The 26,726-nt window shown below is 36.6% G+C and overlaps 1 protein-coding gene across 1 annotated transcript in view; it reads left to right on the top strand.

Annotated features, from left to right (window-relative positions):
- Nucleotides 1-9,421: 9,421 nt before the first annotated feature.
- LOC110880757 (glutamate receptor 1.4-like) overlaps nt 9,422-26,726 on the top strand; it is a 44,614-nt gene continuing 27,309 nt past the window's right edge. Inside the window, exon 1 of the mRNA XM_022129214.2 lies at nt 9,422-9,735. Coding sequence (XP_021984906.2) covers nt 9,486-9,735 — 250 coding nt within the window. The 5' untranslated portion in view covers nt 9,422-9,485. The remainder of the gene's footprint in view (nt 9,736-26,726) is intronic.

The following is a 26,726-nucleotide window of genomic DNA, read 5'->3' as shown; positions in this document are numbered from 1 at the left end:
TTGCTTTAGCTAAATATTTTGCCATAGATTCATCACGAGCTTCGTATGTTTCATTTATTTGGTTATTTACCAACAATGAATCCATATATGTGTCGACTCTTGTGGCCCCCATAGCATGTGCCATACGTAGCCCTGCCAATAACGCTTCGTATTCTGATTCATATTTGAACACTCGAACTTTAGGGCATACATCAACTTAATCCCTTCCGGGATGATTAACATGAGACATGCTCCTGCTCCTTTGCCACTGGACGACCCATCTGTGTACAGCTTCCAAGTTTCATTGGCGGTACTAGATTCCGGGGCTTCTGGGGTTACTCCCTGAATATGTTCCCCCTCTAGGATTTCAGCTATGAAGTCTGTCAATACTTGACCCTTGATTGATGTTCTCCTTCGATACTCGATATCCAACCCCCAGCTCAATGGCCCATTTTGCAAGTCGTCCTGAGATCTCCGGCTTGTTCAAAATCTGGTGTAGCGAGTAATTTGTCAAGACTTGAACTTTATGCCCTTGAAAGTACATCCTAGGGCCCGGGAAGTGTGGACCAGTGCTAAAAACAATTTTTCCAATATGGGATACCGAGTTTCTGGATCTGTCAGAACTCTACTGACATAGTAGATTGGCGTTTACACTCCCCCACGTTCTACCATGAAAACTGCGATGACCGCATAATGAGCCGCGGATAGATACATTTAGGAGTTGTTGAAGTGGGATTAGGGCCATCAAAATTGGTTTACACGAAGTGGGCTGAAGATGGTAGACTGAATTAGGTCGATGTTGTTGGGTGTGAGCTGAAGTTTGTGTAGAGTGAGCTGTGAAGAGCAAGGTATTTGGAGGGGATGGGACTGTGGTAGATTGGATGTGGGGCCATAAAAGTGGGTATAGTTGATTTGTTAAGAAGTCATAGGAGGGTGTAGGGGTAGGTGATTGGTGGGCACAAGGAAAGTTCATTTCCTCGAAATGAACATGGCGGGAAATGGTTATTTTGTTTGTTTTTAGGTCTAGGCAGTTGTACTTCCGATGGTTCGATGGGTATCCAAAGAAAACACATGTATTGGACCGGTATTTGAGTTTGTGGAATGTAGTAGATGGGATAAGTGGGTAGCATAGACAGCCGAAAGACCACAATTGGTCATACATGGGAAGCTGAAGGTAAAGTAATTTGGTTAGGGTTTATTATTACTGTATGATAGGGGTCCGCTTCTTGAGATCCTTCACAAGAAAACCAAAAGGGTAAATTTCAATAGAAATTAGGTTAGCGATTGTAAGACAACGAATAAAAAGAAGGTTTTTGATTAAATGAGGGGTATAAATAATATGATTCAATTTTTGAAGTGGGTAAAAGGGTGGTAGGTGTTGATTTCCATATCCAGTTACGAGAATGGTTGTTCCATTTCCAAAAATGATGTTTCTCGATATGCAATTACTAAAATAATAGAGATGTTACCTGGCTGGTTTGTTATATGTGTGGTTGCCCTGGTAACCAAATACAAGTTTTGATCAGGTGAGGTGGGTTTAGAGGCATGGTGTGGTGTAGAGTGCTTGTTGAACATCTGTTGGGGTGTACTCTCTCATGTATGCTTGAATCGGGCGTGGCCCGAGGAGGATTGGGCTGCAGAATTTAGGTTGGGCCTCGAAGTTGTAGGGTACAGACAAAGTGGGCTTGTACTGTTGTTGATAACCAAAATTTGGGTCGGTCCAATTTGGTGAAAGAGGGGCCCAAGGGTGATGGGAATAGCCATACTGGACTGTTGGGTAATATCCACTACCTTCGGAACTGCGACCACAACCCCGACTTCTGCCCAAGCCATGGCCATGACCAAGGTTAGTTGAGTTGTGAGGATGGTTGCAAAAGTCGCTAGGCGGTCGACTGGGGAGTTGAGAGTACCGAGCCTAGGCGGAGAGTACTCGGGGAGTACTCAGACATGTTAAATTATAAAGAAATTAGGTTTCGAAAATTAAATATATGTCAAATAACATAAATTTACTAATATTTATAACAAAATCCATGAAAATGATATTTATTCTTTAATATGATAGACATAGAAATTATATTTTATTTTTTTAAAGTCATAGTCGGCCAGAGTTGACCTACTAGATCCGATTTTGCCAGAGGTTGACTGCGTTTGATTGATTCCGAGTAACTAGGCAGAGGATTGATGTTGTAGCAAGGACCAGACCTCATAGAAATCCAGTAGTGGTGAGGATTAATGTTGTAGTAGCATAGCATTCCTCTCGTATTGCTCGTTAAGATCGGTGATCAGTTGAAGCACTAACTTGTCATTGGGTATAGGGGAACCGACATTAGCCAATTGGCCAGAGTCCTTTAAGGCTTGACAGTAGGCTGAGATGTTTGCAAAACCCTCAAGACAGAGTGGTTGAAGTCTATTGATTTAGATGAAATGCATGAGAAGCTTTGTTATCTTGGAAGATGTTTTCTAGGGCCATCCAAGTGTAATAGGCCGTGGTGTTCGGTGTTGGGATGTTAAGGGCAATGGCATCAATCCTCTCCCATATGTCATTAGAGTGAACGGGTTTGGAAGACTCTTTCTCGAAAGAAGATGAGGAGATGAGGAAACAACAAAGGGTAGGGGTTTGGGTTGGAGGTGATCATACACTCGGCCTTGCAATGTATTTGAAGAGCTCCGACCAAGTGGTATAGTGGCTGGTTTCCTTCTCGAGTGAAACATGTATGAAGTTTTTGATGTTTGATACTGTAACATCAGGGTGAATTTTGGAATCCATATGTGACAAGGTTTGTGAAAAAGAATAGAAGAGGAGATCAATGAGAAAGGCTAGAAGGTCGATGAAGATGTAATCCGCGCTAGCACCAGTTAGAGAAAAAAAATCAGGCTATGATAAATGGACTTCTCGAAAGTTGATCTCTTCATTGATGATTATCTATCTACTATAATAAAAGAAACCAAGTTTTGAACACGTGTCATTCATTGAAGGTATCCTCAAATCTATACTTATCTTATATTAATTAAACTAAATAAATAATAAATTAATATTAAATCTTATCGTACTTTAATAAAATATTATCCTTAAATCTAAATTGTTAATTTAATATATTTTTAAAACAAATACCCTTTTTTCCTACTTATCTTATATTAAAGGGTAAACTTCCGTTTTGCTCCCTGTGGTTTGGTCACTTTAACGGTTTTGCCCCAAACCTTTCAAAATAGCCATTTTACTCCCTGATCTATCAAGACCTTCATGATTTTGCTCCTCGCCCCTAAATGTCATCCACTTTAACAGTTAAAGTCTGTCACGTGCAAAACACCTGAGGGGCAATTATGTCTTTTCCCAACCCTCCCTTTACAATTCCAGCTTATTATGTCTTTTCCCAACCCTCCCTTTACAATTCCAGCTTAAAACCCTAATTGTTAAAATGGATGACGTTTAGGGGCGGGGAGCAAAATCATGAAGGTCTTCATAGATCAGGGAGTAAAATGGCTATTTTGAAAGGTTTGGGACAAAACCGTTAAAGTGACCAAACCACAGGTAGCAAAACGGAAGTTTACTCTATATTAAATATATAAATAATAAATTAATATTAAATGTTATCCTAATTTATTAAAAAAATAATTGTATTATTATTTGGTATACAAAACTATATTTATTCAACTCGTGTAAAACGTGGGGTTTTAAAAAATATATTTTTTTATTATTTACTATAAATATAATTTTTTTATTATTTACTATACAAAGTTACATTTATATAACCCGTGTAATACACGAAGTTTTTAAAGATATAATTTTTTTATTATTTGTTATATGGGGTTTTCATGGATGTAATTTTTTATTATTTGGTAGATTTATTCAACCCGAATATACACGGATTTTTTAAAGATAACGTTTTTAGAATTTAGTATACAAAATTACATTTATTTAATCTGTGTAATATATATGGTTTTCAAAGATATACCTTTTTTTATTATTTGATATATAAAATTACATTTATTTAACCCGTATAATATACGGGGTTCATAAATATATAACTTTTTATTATTTAATATATAAAATTACATTTATTCAACTCGTGTAATACACGGGGTTAGGTTAAATATATAATACAAAACTGTATCTCAATTTGGAGATGAGATACAACAAGAATGCTAATTTCAAGGAAATATAAATACCTAAAATACAAATAAACATATCGACTATTAGGGACCATCATAAGACTATAACAGCAGGGAGAAGTGAGGGTTGGGGCCTTACAAATTGTAAAGGCAAGAAGTGGTAGATGAATGCTTTTGTGTGAGCATAGATTAACTCTGTACATATGTACTTTGTCTAATGTGCATATATGTTTAGGAATACATGGGGCAAGGAGACGTAGCTATGTTTAGCGCTTATTTAAATCATGTTGAAACTTGAAACCAAATACTAGCAAGAGGGAACAATATCTTACCGGTGAACATAGCTTGCAATCTGTCTCCCTTTGAGTCCCTTGCATGGACAACAATCCTTGTTTTGTAACTATGATTACGACGATAAAAGTCTGATATTGCCATCATAATGCTACTATGAATGGATTTACCAATCCATGACTCCATATCAAGAACGATCCCTACGTCTACATCTACAAGGTTTGTGCATATTCCGCAGTTTAAAGTGCATAAGAACAATAGCATACAAAGGCTGCAGGTGCTCATGGCGATCATGGGTCGCTTGTTTTCAATTGATGAGGATTATGGACATAAAAAAGATAATATTTATAACCAATGACCCAAAATTTAATGTGCAGATATTAGGGGGTAGGGCGCTTTCCATCACTCACAACATCCAATCAAGTTCCGTCATGTCATTGGCATCACTAAGATTTTAGTGGAAATGTCTATCACTCACCACACACTCATCTCCATTATCAAAATCGTTCACAAAACAACTGAATTTCAAAGCGTGATGGTGAGGACGCGTTATGTATTCAACGCGTGAAGATTCCCACCGGCGGCAGTGTTTCACTCCATTCCACGTGTGAACAAATGCTCACCACGGGGCGCCCCGGGTAGCCTTATAGCAAGTTTCAAAACTAGTTAAACAAATTTAAAATAATTCAATTGAAATTGCTTAGTTTGATTATTACTTTTTTTATTCATGAAATATGATTTTTAAATTGTTTTACTCTTTAGCAGCTTTTACGAGAGATTAAACATGTGTCCCTTATCTTTCTAACTTGTTAGACTCGTTTGATTTTCGCAAATTTATTCCATAATGTCTACTGAAAGTAAATTATTCGCTCATGATTGACTTAGGGTTGACGTTTTAGATTTACAAAGCCGGATCAAATGAATAATCAAATAGTTTATTTAACAAACTAACTAACACGAGCCATGGATATGCATGTTTATGAGTTACAAGAATAAAATCATTATAATTAGTAAGGGTGTACATAACTGACAACGGCGGATCTAGAAAAACGTTAAGGGGCAACGCAGGGCCGGTTATAGCCAAGTGCTGGAGGGTCTTGAGAACAGGGCCCAAATGATTAAGGGGCCCAAAAATTTTTAAGTTTTCTTTATATATACATAGCCCAAGTTTCTTACCGATTACAGGCCCAATCCCTTAACTGATTTCAGGCCCAAACCTTTGTCAAAAATCTAATTGCCGCTGGAGAAATCAAACGTCGCGGTTCTTTATCTTTAGTTCTGCACTAGGGATTTCAGATTTCTGATCGAACAACCAGCCAACCAGAGGCCCAGAATCCAGATCGCAGAGACGCAGAATCGCAGATTAAAGTCAGCATCTGATAATAGTCAGCATCATAATCATTCTCGCAATCTCACAGATAAGATAATAGTCATCATCATCACCGCTGCAGCCTGCAGGTGCAGGAAATCAATCGTCGAGACTCGAAGTATTTTGTTTGTTGAATTGTTGTTATATCCTGATTTCGAGTCGTATTTCGAGTTTAACGATTTAGACTGTTATAGTGTTATGAATGATTGAATGAATGATGTGATTTGTGAATTGTTTTTTTTTTTTTTTTTAGATTTTATAGTTTAGACTGATATAGACTGCAGGAAATCAAACGTCGAGTGATCGAGTCGAGGTATCTTACTGTTGTTTATTTAGATTTCAGACTGATTTATTTATGTTACGAAGATTTGCGAATAGGGCCCAAATTTTTTATCTCGAACAGGGCCAAAAAATTTTTTGTGATTTTCGGAGACGGCCCTGGGGCAACGTTTTAAAAATTTTATTTTTACAGAGGCAACGAAATCAGAAAAACGTCAATTTTTTTCAAGATTTAAGGTAGCGGGAACTACCTCGTCTCAAGCTAATAACTGAGGTAGACCAATTGATTGAGTACTATTAAAGGGAATAGATTTTCTAAATGGGGTAGACTTTTCTACTACCAGTTATTCTCTTCAAACGTGTAGATTTTCTTTATGGAAAAATCATATACGAAAGATGCTTAATTTTTTAACTATTATATATAATAGGCTGAGGATGATTTCGGAACTCTAAATAATTTCAGAACTAATAACAATTATTTTTAAATAAATTTCTGTATTTAGGGTACTTTTATCATTTACCATATGTATTTTTATGATTACATACATATTAAGAGTAGTTTACATATGTATAATCAAATTGTATATATGGCTAGAAATTGGTTATAAAGTCCAAAAATCCCAAAAAATTGTAAAAAATCATAAAATACCAAAATACCATAATGTCAACTATAAAACATATCTAAAACCTACAAATAACATCATAAAGATTACTAAAACACCATATATGTGGGTTCTGTTTTGTGTTTCGGATGATAAGTCTCTGATTATTCAATGACTAACATTATGTGTTTTATGTTGATTATCATGTTGTGTTTTATATTCATAGTTCTACAATAGTGTGTTTGGAGTTTTTTTATGGGTTGCTAGCGTTTGGATATTGTGTCTTAGTAATCTTCAATATGTTATTTGACTTTTGAGTGTGTTTTAGGGCTGAAATTACAATGTTTTGCGACTTTGTATACTTTTTAGGAGATTTAGACTTTGTAGCCAAACATACCCATCTATGATACATAGGGAGAGTTTAATGGGGAACACTAAAAAAGTAGGGAATCGGGTAACCATTCATTTAACATGTTAAAAATTCAACTCAACATGTTAAAAATCATTTTTTTTTTTCAGAGAGCTTTTGCATATAACTACATGTATAAGCCTTTTTAATAAAAAACCAGAAACTAAAAAAATCTTAAAAACAGTAAAAAAAAGGAAATCTTTTTTTTTTATAAAAATAATTTTTTTATTAAAATTTTTTTTTTAGCATTTTGAATTAGATTTTTAAGATATACTTAACATGTTAAATATAGTGTTCCGTGTTCCCCACCTTTTTAGTGTTTCTCATTGAATCACACACACACACACACTATATATATATATAGGATCAAGATCAAGAGAAAACTTACCCGAGTTGTGAGAACTTAGAGAACTCGACCTTCCCGTGCAAGTTGTGCCTCCATTTTTTTCACACCCCTAAAAATTTGATCTTTTTAACCAACTCCTAGCCTTATTAATAATTCTATCAGCAATGTACATGTGTCTTTCTAAAATGCAACTCAACCTGTACCTTGCTTTTCCAACTTGTACAATAGTGTACATGTAGTTGGATTTTGTATGTATAGATTACTAGTAAGATTACTCGCGCTATGTTGTGTGGTTACGGTCGATATCTATTTTGGTTCATTATAGCAATTGAAAGAAATATGCTTAAAAGGGTGTGGGGGTAATGGTTTGGACATGAACATGAATGGAAGGCTACACCACCCTCTTGCATGATCCACTATGGTTTGCATGGATTAAACCATGGCAATCACGGGCTTCCTTTCCATTTTCCAAGAAATAATTTCATTTTTCTTTAGACAAAGATAAATTAAAATAAATAAGGGGATAATGGTTTGGGTCATGACCACACCCTTAGGGTATTGGTTTTGGATGGTGGATTAGAGGTGGGTGACATGGCACTGACGTTGAGGATCATGCTGGTCATGAGGGTCATGACCACACCCTATAGCCTAAAGTGGTTGGATCACATACAAGAGTAAATTTATGTATGAAGTGTATGCAATTAGGAGAGGAGGACTAGTGTTATTGGCATGAAGGGTAATATAGTCATTTCTGACTTGAACACTTTCCCCCTTGATTTTCAAACGACTATAACTTTTTCTTACGTTAATATTTTTTTTCAAAAAATTACACCGTATGTATTAACGAGCATTTCATTTTATTAATTCGAGCAGCTTATTGCTATAGTTTACTTATAAAAAATTACAAGAATTTGAATACACATTAGTCCACTACGTGATTACATGATTTATGAATACCCAGCACATGAGTACGTGATTTTGAATATCCATTACGTGATTACACATTCAACATAAACCATGACGTGATTACACATTCAATATAAATCTATTACGTGATTACACATTCTATATGATTTGTTATAACTAATGTTATTACAATTATGCTTATTACGTGATTACACATTTCAATACTAAAAATACTATAATGAAATTCATTACGTGATTACACATTCAATATAAATCTATTATGTGATTACACATTCAATATGATTTGTTATAACTAATGTTATTACAATTATGTTTATTACGTAATTAAACATTTCAATAATACATAGTCAACTATTGTTACGTAATTACGTAATCACTTAGTGGGGTTTCACATAAAATACTATAATGAAATCACGTAACCACGTAATGAGTATTCAAAATCTTACATTCAAAATCACGTAATCACGTAGTCATGTGGGTTGGGTATTCAAAAGCACGTAATGAGTATTCAAAATCATGTAATTTTTTTTAAAGAAAACTATAGTAATAAGTTGCTCGAATTAAAGAGAATGAAATGTTTGTTAATACCGTGTAATTTTTATAAAAAAAATATATACGTATGAAAAATTTATAGTCGTTTGAAAATCAGGGGGTGGGTTTATAAGTCAGCAATATTAGATTTTCCTGTTTTGCCTTTTTTTTACACTTGATTTTGTTTTTAGTTATGTAAATTCTAAATTTCGGACCAATTAATCTCAACCATTAATTTTGTAAATGAAAGGTTCTCATACACTTCGTACACTCTCTTTCTCTTGTATAATAACCATTCTCTAATTGCATATACACCTGCTAAAACTTATGTGATTATTTGAAAAACAAAAAACAGAAAACAATTTGTATATTCATATTTCAAGAATAAAAATTTGATCTTAGCAATTTACATTGACTTATTTTAAACGGCACGTATTTATCTCAAAACATGCAACATTTCTTTGCATTGAATTTTCCACGTCCTTGTTTACTAAATCAAAAACTGATTATGATTATTCAAAGTCACCGTCTATAGATATTGTCTTTTATTTTGTGTGTTCATAATTCCACCAGCGCCTTAATTAATATGCTTGCCTTGGTCTTTGGGTAATGATGCGCATCACAAGTTAATAACAAGCACCCATGCCCACCATGAACACCAACCTCTGTATGCTATTATTCTTATGCTCTTTAAACCTCGGATTATGTGCAAACTTTGAAGATGTAGACGTCGGGATTGTTCTTGACATGGAGTCATGGATTGGTAAATCCATTCATAATAGCATTATGATGGCGGTATCAGACTTTTATACTCGAAATCATAGTTACAAAACAAGGATTGTTGTCCATACGAAGGACTCAAAGGGAGACAGATTACAAGCTATGTCATCCGGTAAGATCATCCTCTCTAGCTAGTATTTGGTTTCGGATTTTCAATATGATATTAATCAACAAGAAACATAGGTATGCCTCCTTGCCCCGCGCATGTTGTTGAGGATTCCATATTCATATAGTTGAACTTGCTTACCGTAATGCCACAGCTATATATTTTCATTCTTGATTAGTTCTGTTTAAACTTGGCTCAAACTACTGGCACACCTAAGGTGCCTATTTGCACACTTTAACGTTTATATACACTGTGTATATGTCTATACGCAGCGTATAGGGTTGCATAAAAATTAGTGTCTGACTAATGTCAATTCTGGGTTCTCCTATACGCCGCGCATAGGCCTATTATATGCGGCGTATATAAGTGTTTTTTTTAGAAACATTTATACAATATTAATCGTTTTAGGGAAGTTTTATAAAAAATAAGTTTTGTATTTTAAATAAATAAAAAAGTAAGTTTTTCTTACAAACTTAACATTAATCATTTTTATACCATAAATATTGTATCGTGTAGGTGTAGTATAGGTCCCGTATTGACCTTGTATAAGCCTATAAGTGTGATATTGTATAGTGTAGTATAGGTCCCATATTGACCTCGTATAAGCATATAAGTTTGATTGTCAGCTTGATCCGGTTCCCGTTTAAGATGTATGTTCTTGATTGTAGTACCGAAATCTAGGGTTAGGATTTCGTGAATGTGGAGAGAGAGGGGAGACGAATTATGTGTTGATATTATGAGAGTCTAACCTTAATTCCTCTCTAGTAATCTCCTTATATATATCTAAGTGGAAACCTAATTAGTTAATAAGGGTAATATGTTTCATCAACAATTACCAACTAATTATATTATAGGTATAATATATTTTGATCTATATAATATAAAGAGTAAATTGCCACAATCGTCCCTGAGGTTTAGGTCGGTTTGTCAGTTTCATCCAAAATGACTTTTTGTGCCAAATAGCCCTTCACCTTTGGCATTTTTTGCCATTTTCATCCAAACCATTAACTTAATTTACTTTTTTCTGTTAAATTGAAGGATATTTGGATGAAACTAACAAATATAAAACCTTTAGGACGATTTTGGCAATTTACTTAAATTCTTTTTAATTTCTTTTATTTAATTAATTTTGTCACATATATATATATATATAAAACATAATATACATGCCGTTCTTATAACAAAAATAATAGTTTTGTCACATAAATTTTATAAATTTTCATCCAACCACTAACTCAGTTATTTTTTTTTCTATTAAGGTGAACGATCTTTTAAATTTAATAAAGTAAGACAAAAATAAATTTCCAATTTATATATACATCAGTTTTATAAAAATAAAATCTACTTCAACCTCTAAGTTTTATAAAACTAAAATGCTAAGGACCTTATAGAAAAATGTCAAATAAACAAATCTTATCATATGTACCAAGTTTATAATTTATCTTCTACTCTTTTAAATTCGGTCCTAATAAAAAACAGAAGCCACTGCCCCCCCCCCCATCAAACAACGTATCATTACCAAACCTTAAAATTACCCACAAAATAGAATGTCATGAACCAAAAGTTTCTTTACTCAAATGTCACACCCCGGCCGCGTTAAAACAACAAACCGCGGCGGAAACGCCGGGGAGTGAGGCGACAGAATTATTGTTCCACAACCATGGTAGTTAAAAGTTTTGTTTTATTGAAATATTAGGAAATGTTCATTGTCATTAAACCAAACAAACAAACTACATATTGTTTATAATTGTTTTTAAGTCACTAAGGCCTTGTCCAGATCCCAAGTGAACTCGCTTCCTAGCAATCAACATCAAGCAATACCACCTGAAACATATGTAAAAATAAAGTCAGCAAAGAAATGCTGGCGAGTACATAGGTTTTATGGGAGTATCGGATTCATGGCTCGTTTATATGTTGCAGTATCTCGTTAGACTACAAGAGTCAAAATACAAACCTTATTTTGAAAAGTGTATTGCAACATAAATAACCAACACAAATCTAATTGGTTATAGTTTATAAAATCTCGTAGCCATGACTCTTAACTCAAAAATATTTGTTTTAGTATAACAACTTGTAAACATCTCGTAAAAACTCGTTAATAAAACTCGTATGATTTATATCGTTTCGAAAACCTCGTTGTGTGACATCGTTTCAAAATCGTTTCCCCAGTGATCTAAATAATGACACGCAATGTAACATGATAGAAGCAATTATATATAAGATGTACCAGCGGCGTATCTACCATGATTCTATCATACTACACCCGTCCCATTATCTAATCACTACCCAAAACCAATCGTTTAATTCGTTTAACTCGTTTCAAATCGTGTATCTCGTTTCAAATCGTTTAACTCGTCCCAAAATCGTATTCGTTTTAATAATGAAACTACTTTTGGTCGTCTCGTTAACAACATTCAAACCTTCGTGACTCGTCAACTCGTTTCTCGTTTCGTATTAACAAACCACCAAAGGGTAAGTTAACAATCATCAGGTTCGGTCGTTACCTACATAACCCCCACACATAACCATGGGTGTAGTCTGATAACGGGATTTGTCAGATCCTATGTTACCATAACCTAATACTGGTCGGCTCGGCCAAAGCTAATGAATGTCATTCGTTATGTAATCACAACCAACAAGTCTTGTTCACCTTATTGAAATCGTTATTAGTTTAGTATAAACCATCGTTTTTGAAATTATCGTTTAAACCTTGAAATTCGTTTTGTACATATGAATCACCCCAAAACAATTGAAAACAGTAAAATAGGGGAACTATGTACTCACTTGGGATTGCTAATTAGTCTTGAGAATAAGACCAATTTAAGCTCCAAGGGTCACGGAATCAACCGGCACCTAGTATAGGTAACTATGTTAATAATCGGCTCCTAAATCGGGAGATAGGATAGAATGAGGTTCTATAAATCAAATGAGTAATTGAACTCATATGGTATGATTTAATAGACCCTACATTCTGATTGGAAAGCCTACCTAAGTGCTTTTGACCCGTTTCGACCCATTACGGTAACATAAGTCACTATAATGTGTCGTTAGCGTAAAACTATGTTCGGATGGTTAACTATGTGCTATGTCAAGTCTTACATGCCCAATAAACCCTAAACATGTTACTAAATTGATTACATGTCAAAAATATATTCACATAATCAAAATACGGATTTTAGCTTCAAAAGGGCATTTTGGTCATTTTCTATGGGCACACAAGCTAACTAGCAAATGACTAACCAATCCTAGGTGATCATAAGGTTATAACCTCAGAGGTCATTCCCTATGCAACTATGATCACTAACTAAGCTTGGTCGGATCCTAAAGATCGACCAAATGGGTCGGGTTCGGAAGTATAAAAGCGGTTGTTTAGACCGCTTAACTTACGACCCTAAACAAGCACAAACTAATAGTGTCGAGTTAGACATGTCAAAACATGTCTAACCTACTGATTTGGTATCAAAACAAAGTGTTTTGATACCCTAAAGTAGTTTCGCTGCAAAATGCGTGCTAAAACGCATGTTGACCGAAACTTTGACTCGACACTACAACTAGCTAACGTGGAAATCAGCAGCTATAACCGCGAAGGATTATAACTATCGTGATTACAATCACGTTTCAAAGTTCAATTGAACTTTGACTTGACCAATTGATGGTCAAAACCGAAAGTCAAACTGTTGGCCAAACTGTTTGACTTTCTGCTTAAACATAAAGAACAAGCATGAAAGAAGACTTACAAAGGGTCCTAGCTATCTTTTCTACAAAGAATAAAGCTCCAAGCAGATTAGAAAGCTCCCAAATCAGATAAGAGATGTGAAGAATGAGGAATGAGCAATGAACAAGTGAATGGAGTGGCCTATTTATACTTGTTGGTGATCAACAAGATCATGACAAGTGGTTTGTTTAGCCATTAAGCAATGAGTCACAACCATACAAGTGTTAGGAGCAGGTGCAAAGCCTTGGAGAGGTGGTAACTTGGCTACCACACAAAGAAATTGCAAGATTGGCCCCTGAATTTACAAACTGATGCTGAAAACAAACTTTCTGCCCAGATGTGATCATCGCGTAGCGCGACGGAATAGGCAGGGGATGGTCGCGCTACGCTACCATGTGTCTGATTCAGCAAAGTTTCAAAAATGACAGAAATGGTCCCTGCACGTGTTTAAGCTTGTTTTTGACGTTTTTAACCTCCGTTAACCTCATTTCAAGGCTCTAAAATGAAGTTAAAGTATAGGGGACTCAAAACATGCTCGAAAACATCTCGGATGTCGGTTCGTTTGGTCGTACGATCGCGTTGTTCGGTTAATTACGACGGAACTCAAACGGACGCGTGTACGATCCAAAATGCGCGACGAATGGAATTTTTGCATGCCGATCACTAAAATAAAAATATTTTAGTGTGTACAAAAATTTTGGATGTCCAGATGTGGTCAGAACGTAAGATATGCGCGAAAATGCAAACTTACGTCGTTTTTGACACTTTTAGTCCCTGTAAGATCAAATAAGCATGTTTTCGCACACCGAACCCCTCAAAGCTTATTTCTAAGCTATGTTTAGGTTATTTATGGTATGTTTAGCTTATGATCAAGTTCTGGACTATTCGACATCATACGAATCGATAGACTTTTGCAAGTTGACGCAAATAGTCCCTGAGAGCGAACAAACTTGTTTTCGACACACCAAACCATCCAAAACTTATTTCTAAGTTATGTGAAGGTTATTTAAGGTATGTTAAGCCTATTTCACTATTCCGGAGTGTTTGTCGCGTTTAACTGATTGCGTTCACGCACCAGTTTGCGTATAACTTTCCAGAAAGCGATTTAAAGCTTGAAATTGAATCGGATCGAATTGTAAAATCATCAAACACATAAAACACATATAATAACACCAAAGCACATTGTATTATTGATAACTAACATTGTTTTGCATTGTTCATTGATTAAAGAGCACAGTTGTCACAGTCTCCCCTACTTTAGGAAATTTCGTCCCGAAATTTTAACTAGAGGAAACTTGTGAGAACAATTGCGGATATTTCGTCTTCATTTGGTCCTCACGTTCCCAAGTAAACTTTGGGCCACGTTTGGATACCCAACGAACTTTGACTAATTTAATCCGTTTGTTCATCAACTGTTTGAATGTACAGTCCATTATCTCCACAGGTTTCTCGACAAAGTGTATCGTTTCATCGATTTGGATCTCGTCGAGAGGAATGTGAAGATCAGCGTCAGCTAAACACTTTCGCAAATTGGACACGTGAAAAGTCGGATGAATATTTCCAAGCTCTTGAGGTAGCTCTAGTCGATAGGCAACCTTTCCAACTCTTTCAACAACCTTAAATGGTCCAACGTATCGTGGTGCAAGTTTTCCTTTCCTTCCAAATCTCACCACTCCTTTCCAAGGTGACACCTTGAGTAGGACATGGTCTCCGACTTGAAATTCTAAGGGCTTGCGTCGTAAATCCGCATAACTCTTTTGACGGCTTCTAGCTGTCACAAGATTATCGCGAATTTTTCTTGATTTTGTCTGTCGTTTCCAGAATGAGTTCAGGTCCAGTAAGCTGAACCTCACCGATCTCATTCCAACAAACAGGTGAACGACATTTTCGACCGTAAAGAGCTTCGAATGGTGCCATAATAATGCTAGCATGATAACTATTGTTGTAAGAGAACTCGATCAATGGCAGATGAGAATCTCTATTACCACCAAAGTCGATCACACATGCTCTAAGCGTATCCTCCAAAGTTTGAATCGTCCTCTCGGATTGTCCATCTGTTTGGGGATGATAAGCAGTGCTTAGATTTAGTTGGGTTCCCATAGCAGATTGTATGGTTCAAAAAAAAAGAGATGAAAATCGAGCATCACGATCGGAAATGATATCCAAAGGAACACCATGTCGTGATACAATCTCATCAACATAAATCTTTGCAAGTTTATCAGCAAATAGATCCTCATGAATCGCAATCCTAGAGAAGTTCGTAATGAAAGGACGATAATAACCAGCGAGACCAAGAAAAGAACGAACTTCTGTGGGTGTCGTAGGTGTATTCCAATCCTTAATTGTTGCAATTTTGGATGAATACCCTGCTCGTTGACTATATGTCCCAAGAACTAAACTTCTTTAAGCCAGAATTCACACTCGGAGAATTTAGCAAAAAGTTGTTACTTCTTTAGGAGTTCGAGAGTCAAACGAAGGTGTTGCTCGTGGTCGGCTTGAGACTTCGAATAAATAAGAATATCATCGATGAACACAATGATGAACTTGTCTAAATAAGGTTTACAGACCCTATTCATTAAGTCCATAAAGATAGCTGGAGCATTTGTCAAACCAAAGGCATGACAGTAAACTCATAGTGTCCATATCTCGTGCAGAATGCAGTTTTGGGAATATCTTCTTCGTATACACGAAGTTGATGATACCCAGAACGCAGGTCGATCTTGGAAAAATAGGTAGCACCTTGCAGCTGATCAAAGAGATCATCGATTCGAGGTAGGGACTATCGATTCTTGATGGTAAGCTTATCAAGCTCACGAAAATCGATACACATTCGAAAATATCGTTTAAGGTTTTTAGGGAAGATCACAAGTGATCATGGAAATGACAGAACCACACGAGCAGTTTGTCTTTGTGTTGACATTACAAGGTTGCATCAAACATTCATACAATTGCAGTAGTTTAAAATAAAATCACAAATTTTATTTATATAACAACCGCATTGTCTTTAAATGTTAAAAGATAACAACCAAAAGAAATACAAAATACTAATTGTTTATTGCTGCATCATCGATCGCCTCGTTGATGTTAAACACTCGTCCACGAGCGGGATTCACGTTCGCGTTCGGATTTGGGTTAACATTCGCATTCGCATTTACCAATCTCGGGCAATTGTTGCGGAAATGACCCATTTCTCCGCAATTGAAACACGAACCAGGTGGGAATCTCGCAACATTCCCTTGAGCTTGAGCTGGAACCTGGGCAGCCTGATTTTGACCAAAACGGCAAGTATTGGCCAAATGCCCAAGCCTACCACACGTAGCACACTGTTTACAGGCCTGTTGGGCAACATGGTGACCATTACATCGTGTGCAGTGAGGTGCAGTACCAGCATATGCTTTCTTCGCAGGAGGTTGAGTTGGTGGGTTCTGAGCAGTTTGATTGGTGACAGCAAAGTTTTGGGAAGCCTTGCGCTTCCTTGACTTTTTCGAAGACTCACCCTGCTGCTTACCCTTACCCTTTTTCCTTATCAGAATCAGTTGACTCCTTTTTATCACCCTTGCGGGTAAGTTTACCCTTCCTGACTTAGGACTCAGTCAGGGTAGCAGACAACTCGATTGCTTGACGAACTGTAGTAGGATTAACGCCAGTCAGGATGTCCTGAATGGAGTCGGGTAAACCATCGATATACCTCTCGATTGCCTTATCCAGCGGGGTAACCATCGTGGGACACAACAAACTAAGCTCCTCAAATCGATCCGTATAAGCACGGTGTTCTCCCCCGACTTGTTTCAAATCGTCAAATTCTCGTTCCAACACTCGAATCTCGTGACGGGGACAGAACTCTCTCATCATGAGAGCTCGGAGCTCTTCCCAAGTTTGTGCTAGTGCCACTTCGGCACCCCTATCACGCATCACTCCGTTCCACCATGTAAGAGCTCGCTTCTCGAACACACTTGAAGCAAACTCAACTTTGCGTGCATTCGGACATTGAACATGTCTGAATGTGCTCTCGATACTCTCAAACCATTGCAGGAGCGCGGTTGCTCCTTGTGACCCAGAAAACTTAAGCGGCTTCGCAGAATTGAAATTCTTGAAATTACACGGTGCATTGTTGTTGTTATTATTGTTATTGTTGTATAACTCGTGGATTTGGGTCACAATGCCTGGAAGTACAGCAACCATTTGCTGAGAGACAAGGGCCGCGACTTCCTCAGCAGTAAAAGTTTGAGCATCACGTCGAGGAGGCATTGTCTAAAAAGGAAACATGGGAAACGAGTGAGGTCGACAATTGGGGAAACAAAAGAGGTATTGAAAACACCGACAAAACACAAGGAAGGCGATCATTCGTTCGTTACCTCGAACAAACAAATGACACGCAGTGACAAATCAAAGTAAATAGGTCATAATAATGTATCACCGAAGACATGCTCGCCTATAAGTGAACACTCACCCCAAGAGTTCCCAGGTAAGAGTGACTGGTCCGATAATGCGGATTTGTACGAACACTCTAGCCTTAGACAGAAAACTCAGGGTACAGGCATTCACTCTTCCAGTTTGCACATGTTCACATTATTTAGACCCAAACTTTGACGGGATTTGGAAAACTCAAAAGGCACTAAGCCAAAGATGGATCAAACCAGAAGGGTTCAAAACCATATAACAAAGGGTTCAAAACCTCATAACAGAAGGTTCAAAACCTAGTAATCAATCATCCAAGGATAGATGATTAATTTTCGAAGCGGATTCGTTATTGTGTTCTCGTTGTGGTTATCACCTAAGGATAGGTGACGGTATTGTTTTAAAATCTAAACACAAGTAAACTTGTGTTGGGGTCCTAGAAAGTTATAGTCTAGGTCAAAGCATTGCTAATAACCTAATTCCCTATAACCATTGGCTCTGATACCAACTCTTCTGTCACACCCCGGCCGCGTTAAAACAACAAACCGCGGCGGAAACGCCGGGGAGTGAGGCGACAGAATTATTGTTCCACAACCATGGTAGTTAAAAGTTTTGTTTTATTGAAATATTAGGAAATGTTCATTGTCATTAAACCAAACAAACAAACTACATATTGTTTATAATTGTTTTTAAGTCACTAAGGCCTTGTCCAGATCCTAAGTGAACTCGCTTCCTAGCAATCAACATCAAGCAATACCACCTGAAACATATGTAAAAATAAAGTCAGCAAAGAAATGCTGGCGAGTACATAGGTTTTATGGGAGTATCGGATTCATGGCTCGTTTATATGTTGCAGTATCTCGTTAGACTACAAGAGTCAAAATACAAACCTTATTTTGAAAAGTGTATTGCAACATAAATAACCAACACAAATCTAATTGGTTATAGTTTATAAAATCTCGTAGCCATGACTCTTAACTCAAAAATATTTGTTTTAGTATAACAACTTGTAAACATCTCGTAAAAACTCGTTAATAAAACTCGTATGGTTTATATCGTTTCGAAAACCTCGTTGTGTGACATCGTTTCAAAATCGTTTCCCCAGTGATCTAAATAATGACACGCAATGTAACATGATAGAAGCAATTATATATAAGATGTACCAGCGGCGTATCTACCATGATTCTATCATACTACACCCGTCCCATTATCTAATCACTACCCAAAACCAATCGTTTAATTCGTTTAACTCGTTTCAAATCGTGTATCTCGTTTCAAATCGTTTAACTCGTCCCAAAATCGTATTCGTTTTAATAATGAAACTACTTTTGGTCGTCTCGTTAACAACATTCAAACCTTCGTGACTCGTCAACTCGTTTCTCGTTTCGTATTAACAAACCACCAAAGGGTAAGTTAACAATCATCAGGTTCGGTCGTTACCTACATAACCCCCACACATAACCATGGGTGTAGTCTGATAACGGGATTTGTCAGATCCTATGGTACCATAACCTAATACAAGTCGGCTCGGCCAAAGCTAATGAATGTCATTCGTTATGTAATCACAACCAACAAGTCTTGTTCACCTTATTGAAATCGTTATTAGTTTAGTATAAACCATCGTTTTTGAAATTATCGTTTAAACCTTGAAATTCGTTTTGTACATATGAATCACCCAAAACAATTGAAAACAGTAAAATAGGGGAACTATGTACTCACTTGGGATTGCTAATTAGTCTTGAGAATAAGACCAATTTAAGCTCCAAGGGTCACGGAATCAACCGGCACCTAGTATAGGTAACTATGTTAATAATCGGCTCCTAAATCGGGAGATAGGATAGAATGAGGTTCTATAAATCAAATGAGTAATTGAACTCATATGGTATGATTTAATAGACCCTACATTCTGATTGGAAAGCCTACCTAAGTGCTTTTGACCCGTTTCGACCCATTACGGTAACATAAGTCACTATAATGTGTCGTTAGCGTAAAACTATGTTCGGATGGTTAACTATGTGCTATGTCAAGTCTTACATGCCCAATAAACCCTAAACATGTTACTAAATCAGATTACATGTCAAAAATATGTTCACATAATCAAAATACGGATTTTAGCTTCAAAAGGGCATTTTGGTCATTTTCTATGGGCACACAAGCTAACTAGCAAATGACTAACCAATCCTAGGTGATCATAAGGTTATAACCTCAGAGGTCATTCCCTATGCAACTATGATCACTAACTAAGCTTAGTCGGATCCTAAAGATCGACCAAATGGGTCGGGTTCGGAAGTATAAAAGCGGTTGTTTAGACCGCTTAACTTACGACCCTAAACAAGCACAAACTAATAGTGTCGAGTTAGACATGTCAAAACATGTCTAACCTACTGATTTGGTATCAAAACAAAGTGTTTTGATACCCTAAAGTAGTTTCGTTGCAAAATGCGTGCTAAAACGCATGTTGACCGAAACTTTGACTCGACACTACAACTAGCTAACGTGGAAATCAGCAGCTATAACCGCGAAGGATTATAACTATCGTGATTACAATCACGTTTCAAAGTTCAATTGAACTTTGACTTGACCAATTGATGGTCAAAACCGAAAGTCAAACTGTTGGCCAAACTGTTTGACTTTCTGCTTAAACATAAAGAACAAGCATGAAAGAAGACTTACAAAGGGTCCTAGCTATCTTTTCTACAAAGAATAAAGTTCCAAGCAGATTAGAAAGCTCCCAAATCAGATAAGAGATGTGAAGAATGAGGAATGAGCAATGAACAAGTGAATGGAGTGGCCTATTTATACTTGTTGGTGATCAACAAGATCATGACAAGTGGTTTGTTTAGCCATTAAGCAATGAATCACAACCATACAAGTGTTAGGAGCAGGTGCAAAGCCTTGGAGAGGTGGTAACTTGGCTACCACACAAAGAAATTGCAAGATTGGCCCCTGAATTTACAAACTGATGCTGAAAACAAACTTTCTGCCCAGATGTGATCGTCGCGTAGCGCGACGGAATAGGCAGGGGATGGTCGCGCTACGCTACCATGTGTCTGATTCAGCAAAGTTTCAAAAATGACAGAAATGGTCCCTGCACGTGTTTAAGCTTGTTTTTGACGTTTTTAACCTCCGTTAACCTCATTTCAAGGCTCTAAAATGAAGTTAAAGTATAGGGGACTCAAAACATGCTCGAAAACATCTCGGATGTCGGTTCGTTTGGTCGTACGATCGCGTTGTTCGGTTAATTACGACGGAACTCAAACGGACGCGTGTACGATCCAAAATGCGCGACGAATGGAATTTTTGCATGCCGATCACTAAAATGAAAATATTTTAGTGTGTACAAAAATTTTGGATGTCCAGATGTGGTCAGAACGTAAGATATGCGCGAAAATGCAAACTTACGTCGTTTTTGACACTTTTAGTCCCTGTAAGATCAAATAAGCATGTTTTCGCACACCGAACCCCTCAAAGCTTATTTCTAAGCTATGTTTAGGTTATTTATGGTATGTTTAGCTTATGATCAAGTTCTGGACTATTCGACATCATACGAATCGATAGACTTTTGCAAGTTGACGCAAATAGTCCCTGAGAGCGAACAAACTTGTTTTCGACACACCAAACCATCCAAAACTTATTTCTAAGTTATGTGAAGGTTATTTAAGGTATGTTAAGCCTATTTCACTATTCCGGAGTGTTTGTCGCGTTTAACTGATTGCGTTCACGCACCAGTTTGCGTATAACTTTCCAGAAAGCGATTTAAAGCTTGAAATCGAATCGGATCGAATTGTAAAATCATCAAACACATAAAACACATATAATAACACCAAAGCACATTGTATTATTGATAACTAACATTGTTTTGCATTGTTCATCGATTAAAGAGCACAGTTGTCACATCAAACGACTTGGAATAAATATTAGTTAGTTACCTTCATGATCTTATAGATAAATATTTTATTTATACCAACATATTTCTTAGGTGCTCAACACATTAAAAAATATGTAACGTTTTACAATATTTTTCTATCTCTACACTTGATTAAATAAAAGTTGTAATTGATTGTTATGTGTTGCACACCATTGGTATTTATTTTATATATCGTTTTCTCTTTATAAAACTGATCTATATAAAAAACTGGATATTAAATTTTGTCTTACTTTATAAAATTTAAAACATCCTTCACCTTAACAGAAAAAATAAACGGAGTTAGTGGTTTGGATGAAAATTTATAATAATTATTTGACAAAACTATTAATTTTTTTTATAAAAACTGCATGTATAGTCTGTTTTATATATATGTGACAAACCTAATTAAATAAAAGAAATTAAAAAGGGTACGAGTAAATTGCCAAAATCGTCCCTGAGGTTTTATATTTGACAGTTTCGTCCAAATATCCTTCAACTTAACATAAAAAGTAAACTAAGTTAGTGGTTTGGATGAAAATGACAAAAAATGCCAAAGGCGAAGGGCTGTTTGGCACACAAAAAAATCATTTTTGATGAAACTAGCAAACAGACCTAAACCTCAAGCCGATTTTGACAATTTACTCTGATATAAATGATTATAATGACTAGATGATTAAATATAATGCATTAAATATATTTAATCTTACATTCATATGTCATATGTTGATATGTTGGTAGATGGTTCCATTTGAGTTGTACTACCATGACTTTTCATATTGACACATTTACATATTATGTTGATCAAATAAGAAGTATGATTTGGATAAGAAGGCTAAAAAGCCATAATAGAGTGAAACATGATAAGGAAAAAAAACATAGGGATGGACATTTTAGTCAATCACATATTAGTCTTATGTAACCTTAGATGTAAAAACAACTAGCACATCCTTATGGTTCATCCCACCCCCACACAATTTATTGTGTTTAAATCCATTACCTTTTTTAATTATATTTTACAACAAATGATAAAAACATATTTTATTGTGTTTTAGTCTGTTTTATAACACAATGATAAAAAACAGTTATTGTGTTTTATAACAAACTGATAAAAGCACATTTTATTGTGCATGTTTTAATTTGATGTTCATTGTGTTATAGTTTGTTTGCCCTATCCATTGTGTTTTACGCATATGGGTTTTCGAACTCTTTTTTTTCCAAAATTATAGCAATAGTATACTCTGTAGGTCCGGGTTTCAGGACCGAAACCGTGATTTTCATGATTATGTTCATAGATGGAAGAAATTAGAGATGATAAACAAACAAACTTTGTATTAATCCGGTAGTAAAACATTACAAGTCGGCCCGATTACATGATAACCGAACTAATACCAAAGAAGTATACATCCGGGGAGAAACCAAGTGGTGATTTCTCCCGGTGAGGTCTCAAACCTCCTCTAACTCTCTTGGTCTTGCAAATGACAAAGTGTTGGTATTTATACCCAACACAGGTTGTATGGTCGAAGGATCTAGCTGACTGATCGATAGATCATCTGTCGATCATCAAGCTATCGAAAGATACACATATACCTCGAAGGATGGCATATCCTTCGAGGTCCATCTTCATCTATCGATGGATATCTTTCGAGCTCATCGAAGGATATACACAATCCTTCGATGCCTTATCCTTCGACACCAAACATTATACAACCATAATTTGTCTAGCAAAACCCACACGGTCAACCAAATAACCCTCTCGTTTAACCACTTCAAACGAGCGGGTCTATACACGTTTGTTTGACCGTTTCACTAACTATTACAAATTCAGCGTACAATAATAACTAATCTATTCGACAAGCATCAGACACAAAATCTGCATCAACAAATTCCCCCTTGTCCGTTGCTGTCGAATGCTGAAAATGCAACTGCAATCGATCTTCAGTCAAGTATTCATCTTCTCTGTGTTAACAAATTCCCCCTTGACCGATGATCCAGGTAAGTAGTATCTTGATGCTCCTTGTATAATATTTCCCCCTCAAAGTACGCGTATCCGTGTTGGGTGTTGTGCAATTTCCTCAAAAGGCTCAATTGACCGATCTTCCGCTGATCTTCCAATACCTCCAACCGGCATTTGATAAGGGTTCCATTCTTTAAAAAAAAACTGCATCAAGTCTTGATCTTCAAGCATACTACATTGATAGAGATTTCTGGTGAACTGTCTTCTAAAAACCGTCTTTGTGGAATCGACCAAGTAATGCACTTTAATCTTCAGCATCAACACTCAGGAAAGTCAGCTAGACCAAGTGTATCCCTTGCAAGCTCAACCAAACGGCACGCTTAGTTGAACTACATCCAGATCTCATTGTCTCGCCTTTGTGAAGTTGACCACGTAATGCACTACGGATCTTCAGCATCAGTACTCAGGAAGTCAGCTTGACCAAGTACATCGTTTGCAAACTCAACGAATTGAGTTACCCCCAGATCCCTGTAAAATCCCAAAGAAACATCAAACCCAAAACCGAATCCTGCAGGTCTTCAGCCTTGAACTATCAACTTCCATAAAGATTCCCCAGGTCTTCAGTAAACAGCGCTTTGACACTACTGTCCACTTTAGATACCTGTATGTTTCCGTGCAAAACTCTTCACGCTGGCTGGAGAATTAATTAAAATCCTCAAATATGTGTCTGTGCAAAACATTCCACGCAGAACCGTTTGTATCACCAGAAAATCACAAACTCTACCACCTATGATTGCGTTTAGAAATTTACCGAAGAAATTCAACATATGGAAATTTTTATCCCCCCATTTCTTTGGTAAAATCTCTAAACCTTAACAGATTCTTTCCACTTCAAAGAAAACTGTCGTCAATTTCACATAACAAATTCTCTCCACTGAGTAGAATTTATCTTCAAATGTTCACCAATTCCCTCCACTGAGCGGAACTGTCATCAATCTTCATTGAATGTTCTCGGTTCCGAAAATTCACGAAAACGACTTTCTTCTTTGCATATTCTAGTTGAATAAGAACGTCCCCTAGTACCCCGTATGATCCGACTTGTATCCCTCCAAAGACTTTGTGAACTCGTTAGGACCGGTATTGACATTCTAGGTTCATTCATTCGTTACCAAATGCGAGAATATGACAATAAACAAAAATATTTCTTCGTTGCATATTCTAGTTGATAAAGAAATTTCGCCTAGTACCCCGTAGGATCCGACTTGTATCCCTCCAAAGACTTTGTGAACTCGTTAGGACCGGTATTGACGTTCTAGGTTCATACGTTCGTTTTCAAATGCGAGAATATGACAATAAACAAAATGCTTTCGAACATTTACGAATAACCGGTAACAATCATAAATCTTGACGTGCGGAAGTGAACATACCGTGTTGTTTTTGGCCCATTATAGTCGCGTCACCATTTTTGCCATTTGCATCGGTAACCGTGACTACCCCACATTTTTCAAAAATCAAGTTTTTATCATCTCTTGTTTTCATCATCCCGCATCATCCCGCGCGCTCCCAAATTCGTACGAATTTGGCGTTGAAATTTGGAAGCCCGTTTCAAATAATCTTCACAAACACCCGATCCCACTTCATGTCTCATCTAAAAATTTGGTCCATAATCCCAATGCCAAAACATGATTTTAAATTCAACTTTTGAATTTTAATAAAGTTGAATTCAAAATCAATAAATAGATATCACCATCCCTCACATGGCCCAAATATAATAATGAGACCCAAAACTGAACCACACTTTAGACCCCACAAATAAACTTTTAAGATCCATCCCATCTTCACTTCCCTCTTTAATTGCTTTAGAATGGGCCGACTACAAACGGTCCAATGATTTAATCATGAATTACCAAGCCCATATGGTAAGACATATTGAGAATTCAGTGAAACATTGGGCCCATTTAAGTAGAGTGCACATAATACAGCCCAAACAATTAAATACATTGAGACCACATGGCATCATAAATTTCAGCCGTTGAAAACAATTGTCACTAAATTCTTTTATGATCATTTTGGCCTAAGAGATGCATGCTCCAAAGTATTACCAACCTGGCCCCAAAAAAAATGTCAACATGCATTCAGGGCCCAGTAGATATGCAATGCAGAATTGTGGGCCTAATCAACAAGCCCTAGACATATGTAAGAGACCCATGTGACATGATCTGCCAAACTTTAGTGGATAAGACATCATGTTAACACAAACAAACCCTAACAAAAAATTCCCAGCCGCTAATTTCACATTGTCTCTTCACTTTCTGCGATGAACAAAACTCATAACCAGAGATTCCCTTTTCTTCGATACTCACAACCATACAATCAGGTCTTCAACTCTTCTTCTTCTTCGATACACACAACTCCAGCAGCCGACATCATTCAATCCGACATCCTTTTTCTCTTCGATACCCACTCAGCTCGCAAATTTCATCTGATCTGTCATGCTCGATTATCAGCCGCCATTCACATCTAGATCCTTCGAAATCTGTTTTGTCTTTCGAGCAGCCTAATATCCTTCGAAATCAGTTTTGTCTTTCGAGCAGCCTAATATCCTTCGAAATCATCTGATCTTTCGAAGTTGTTGAGATGACCCTTCGAAGTACTGCTTGATCTTTCGAAGTTGTGAGTGACCCTTCGAAGTCAGTTGGTCTTTCGAAGTATGAAGAAAATGATGAGCTTTCAAAATTGTTGACCCTTCGAAAATCTCAAGATGACCTTTCGATACACTGATGATCTTTCGGAGTTTGCCTGATCTTTCGAAATATGAAGATGATAAGAACATCAAGAACACAGGAGACTGTGTAAATCTGATGATTGATGAAAACACTTTGTAGATAATTTTTGATGATGATTACTTGAATATTTAGGTGAAAAACATAAAACCCAACACTCGTTTCAGCACAGATCTGAATATTCGGGTCCAGATCTGAGTTTTTCTTGATTTTCACCATTTTTACATCTTGAACTAAACG

This window comes from Helianthus annuus, chromosome 6 (assembly GCF_002127325.2).
Source record: "Helianthus annuus cultivar XRQ/B chromosome 6, HanXRQr2.0-SUNRISE, whole genome shotgun sequence".
NCBI lineage: Eukaryota > Viridiplantae > Streptophyta > Magnoliopsida > Asterales > Asteraceae > Helianthus > Helianthus annuus.
The sequence above is the reverse complement of the archived record's forward strand: the minus strand, read 5'-3'. Positions and strand labels throughout refer to the sequence as shown.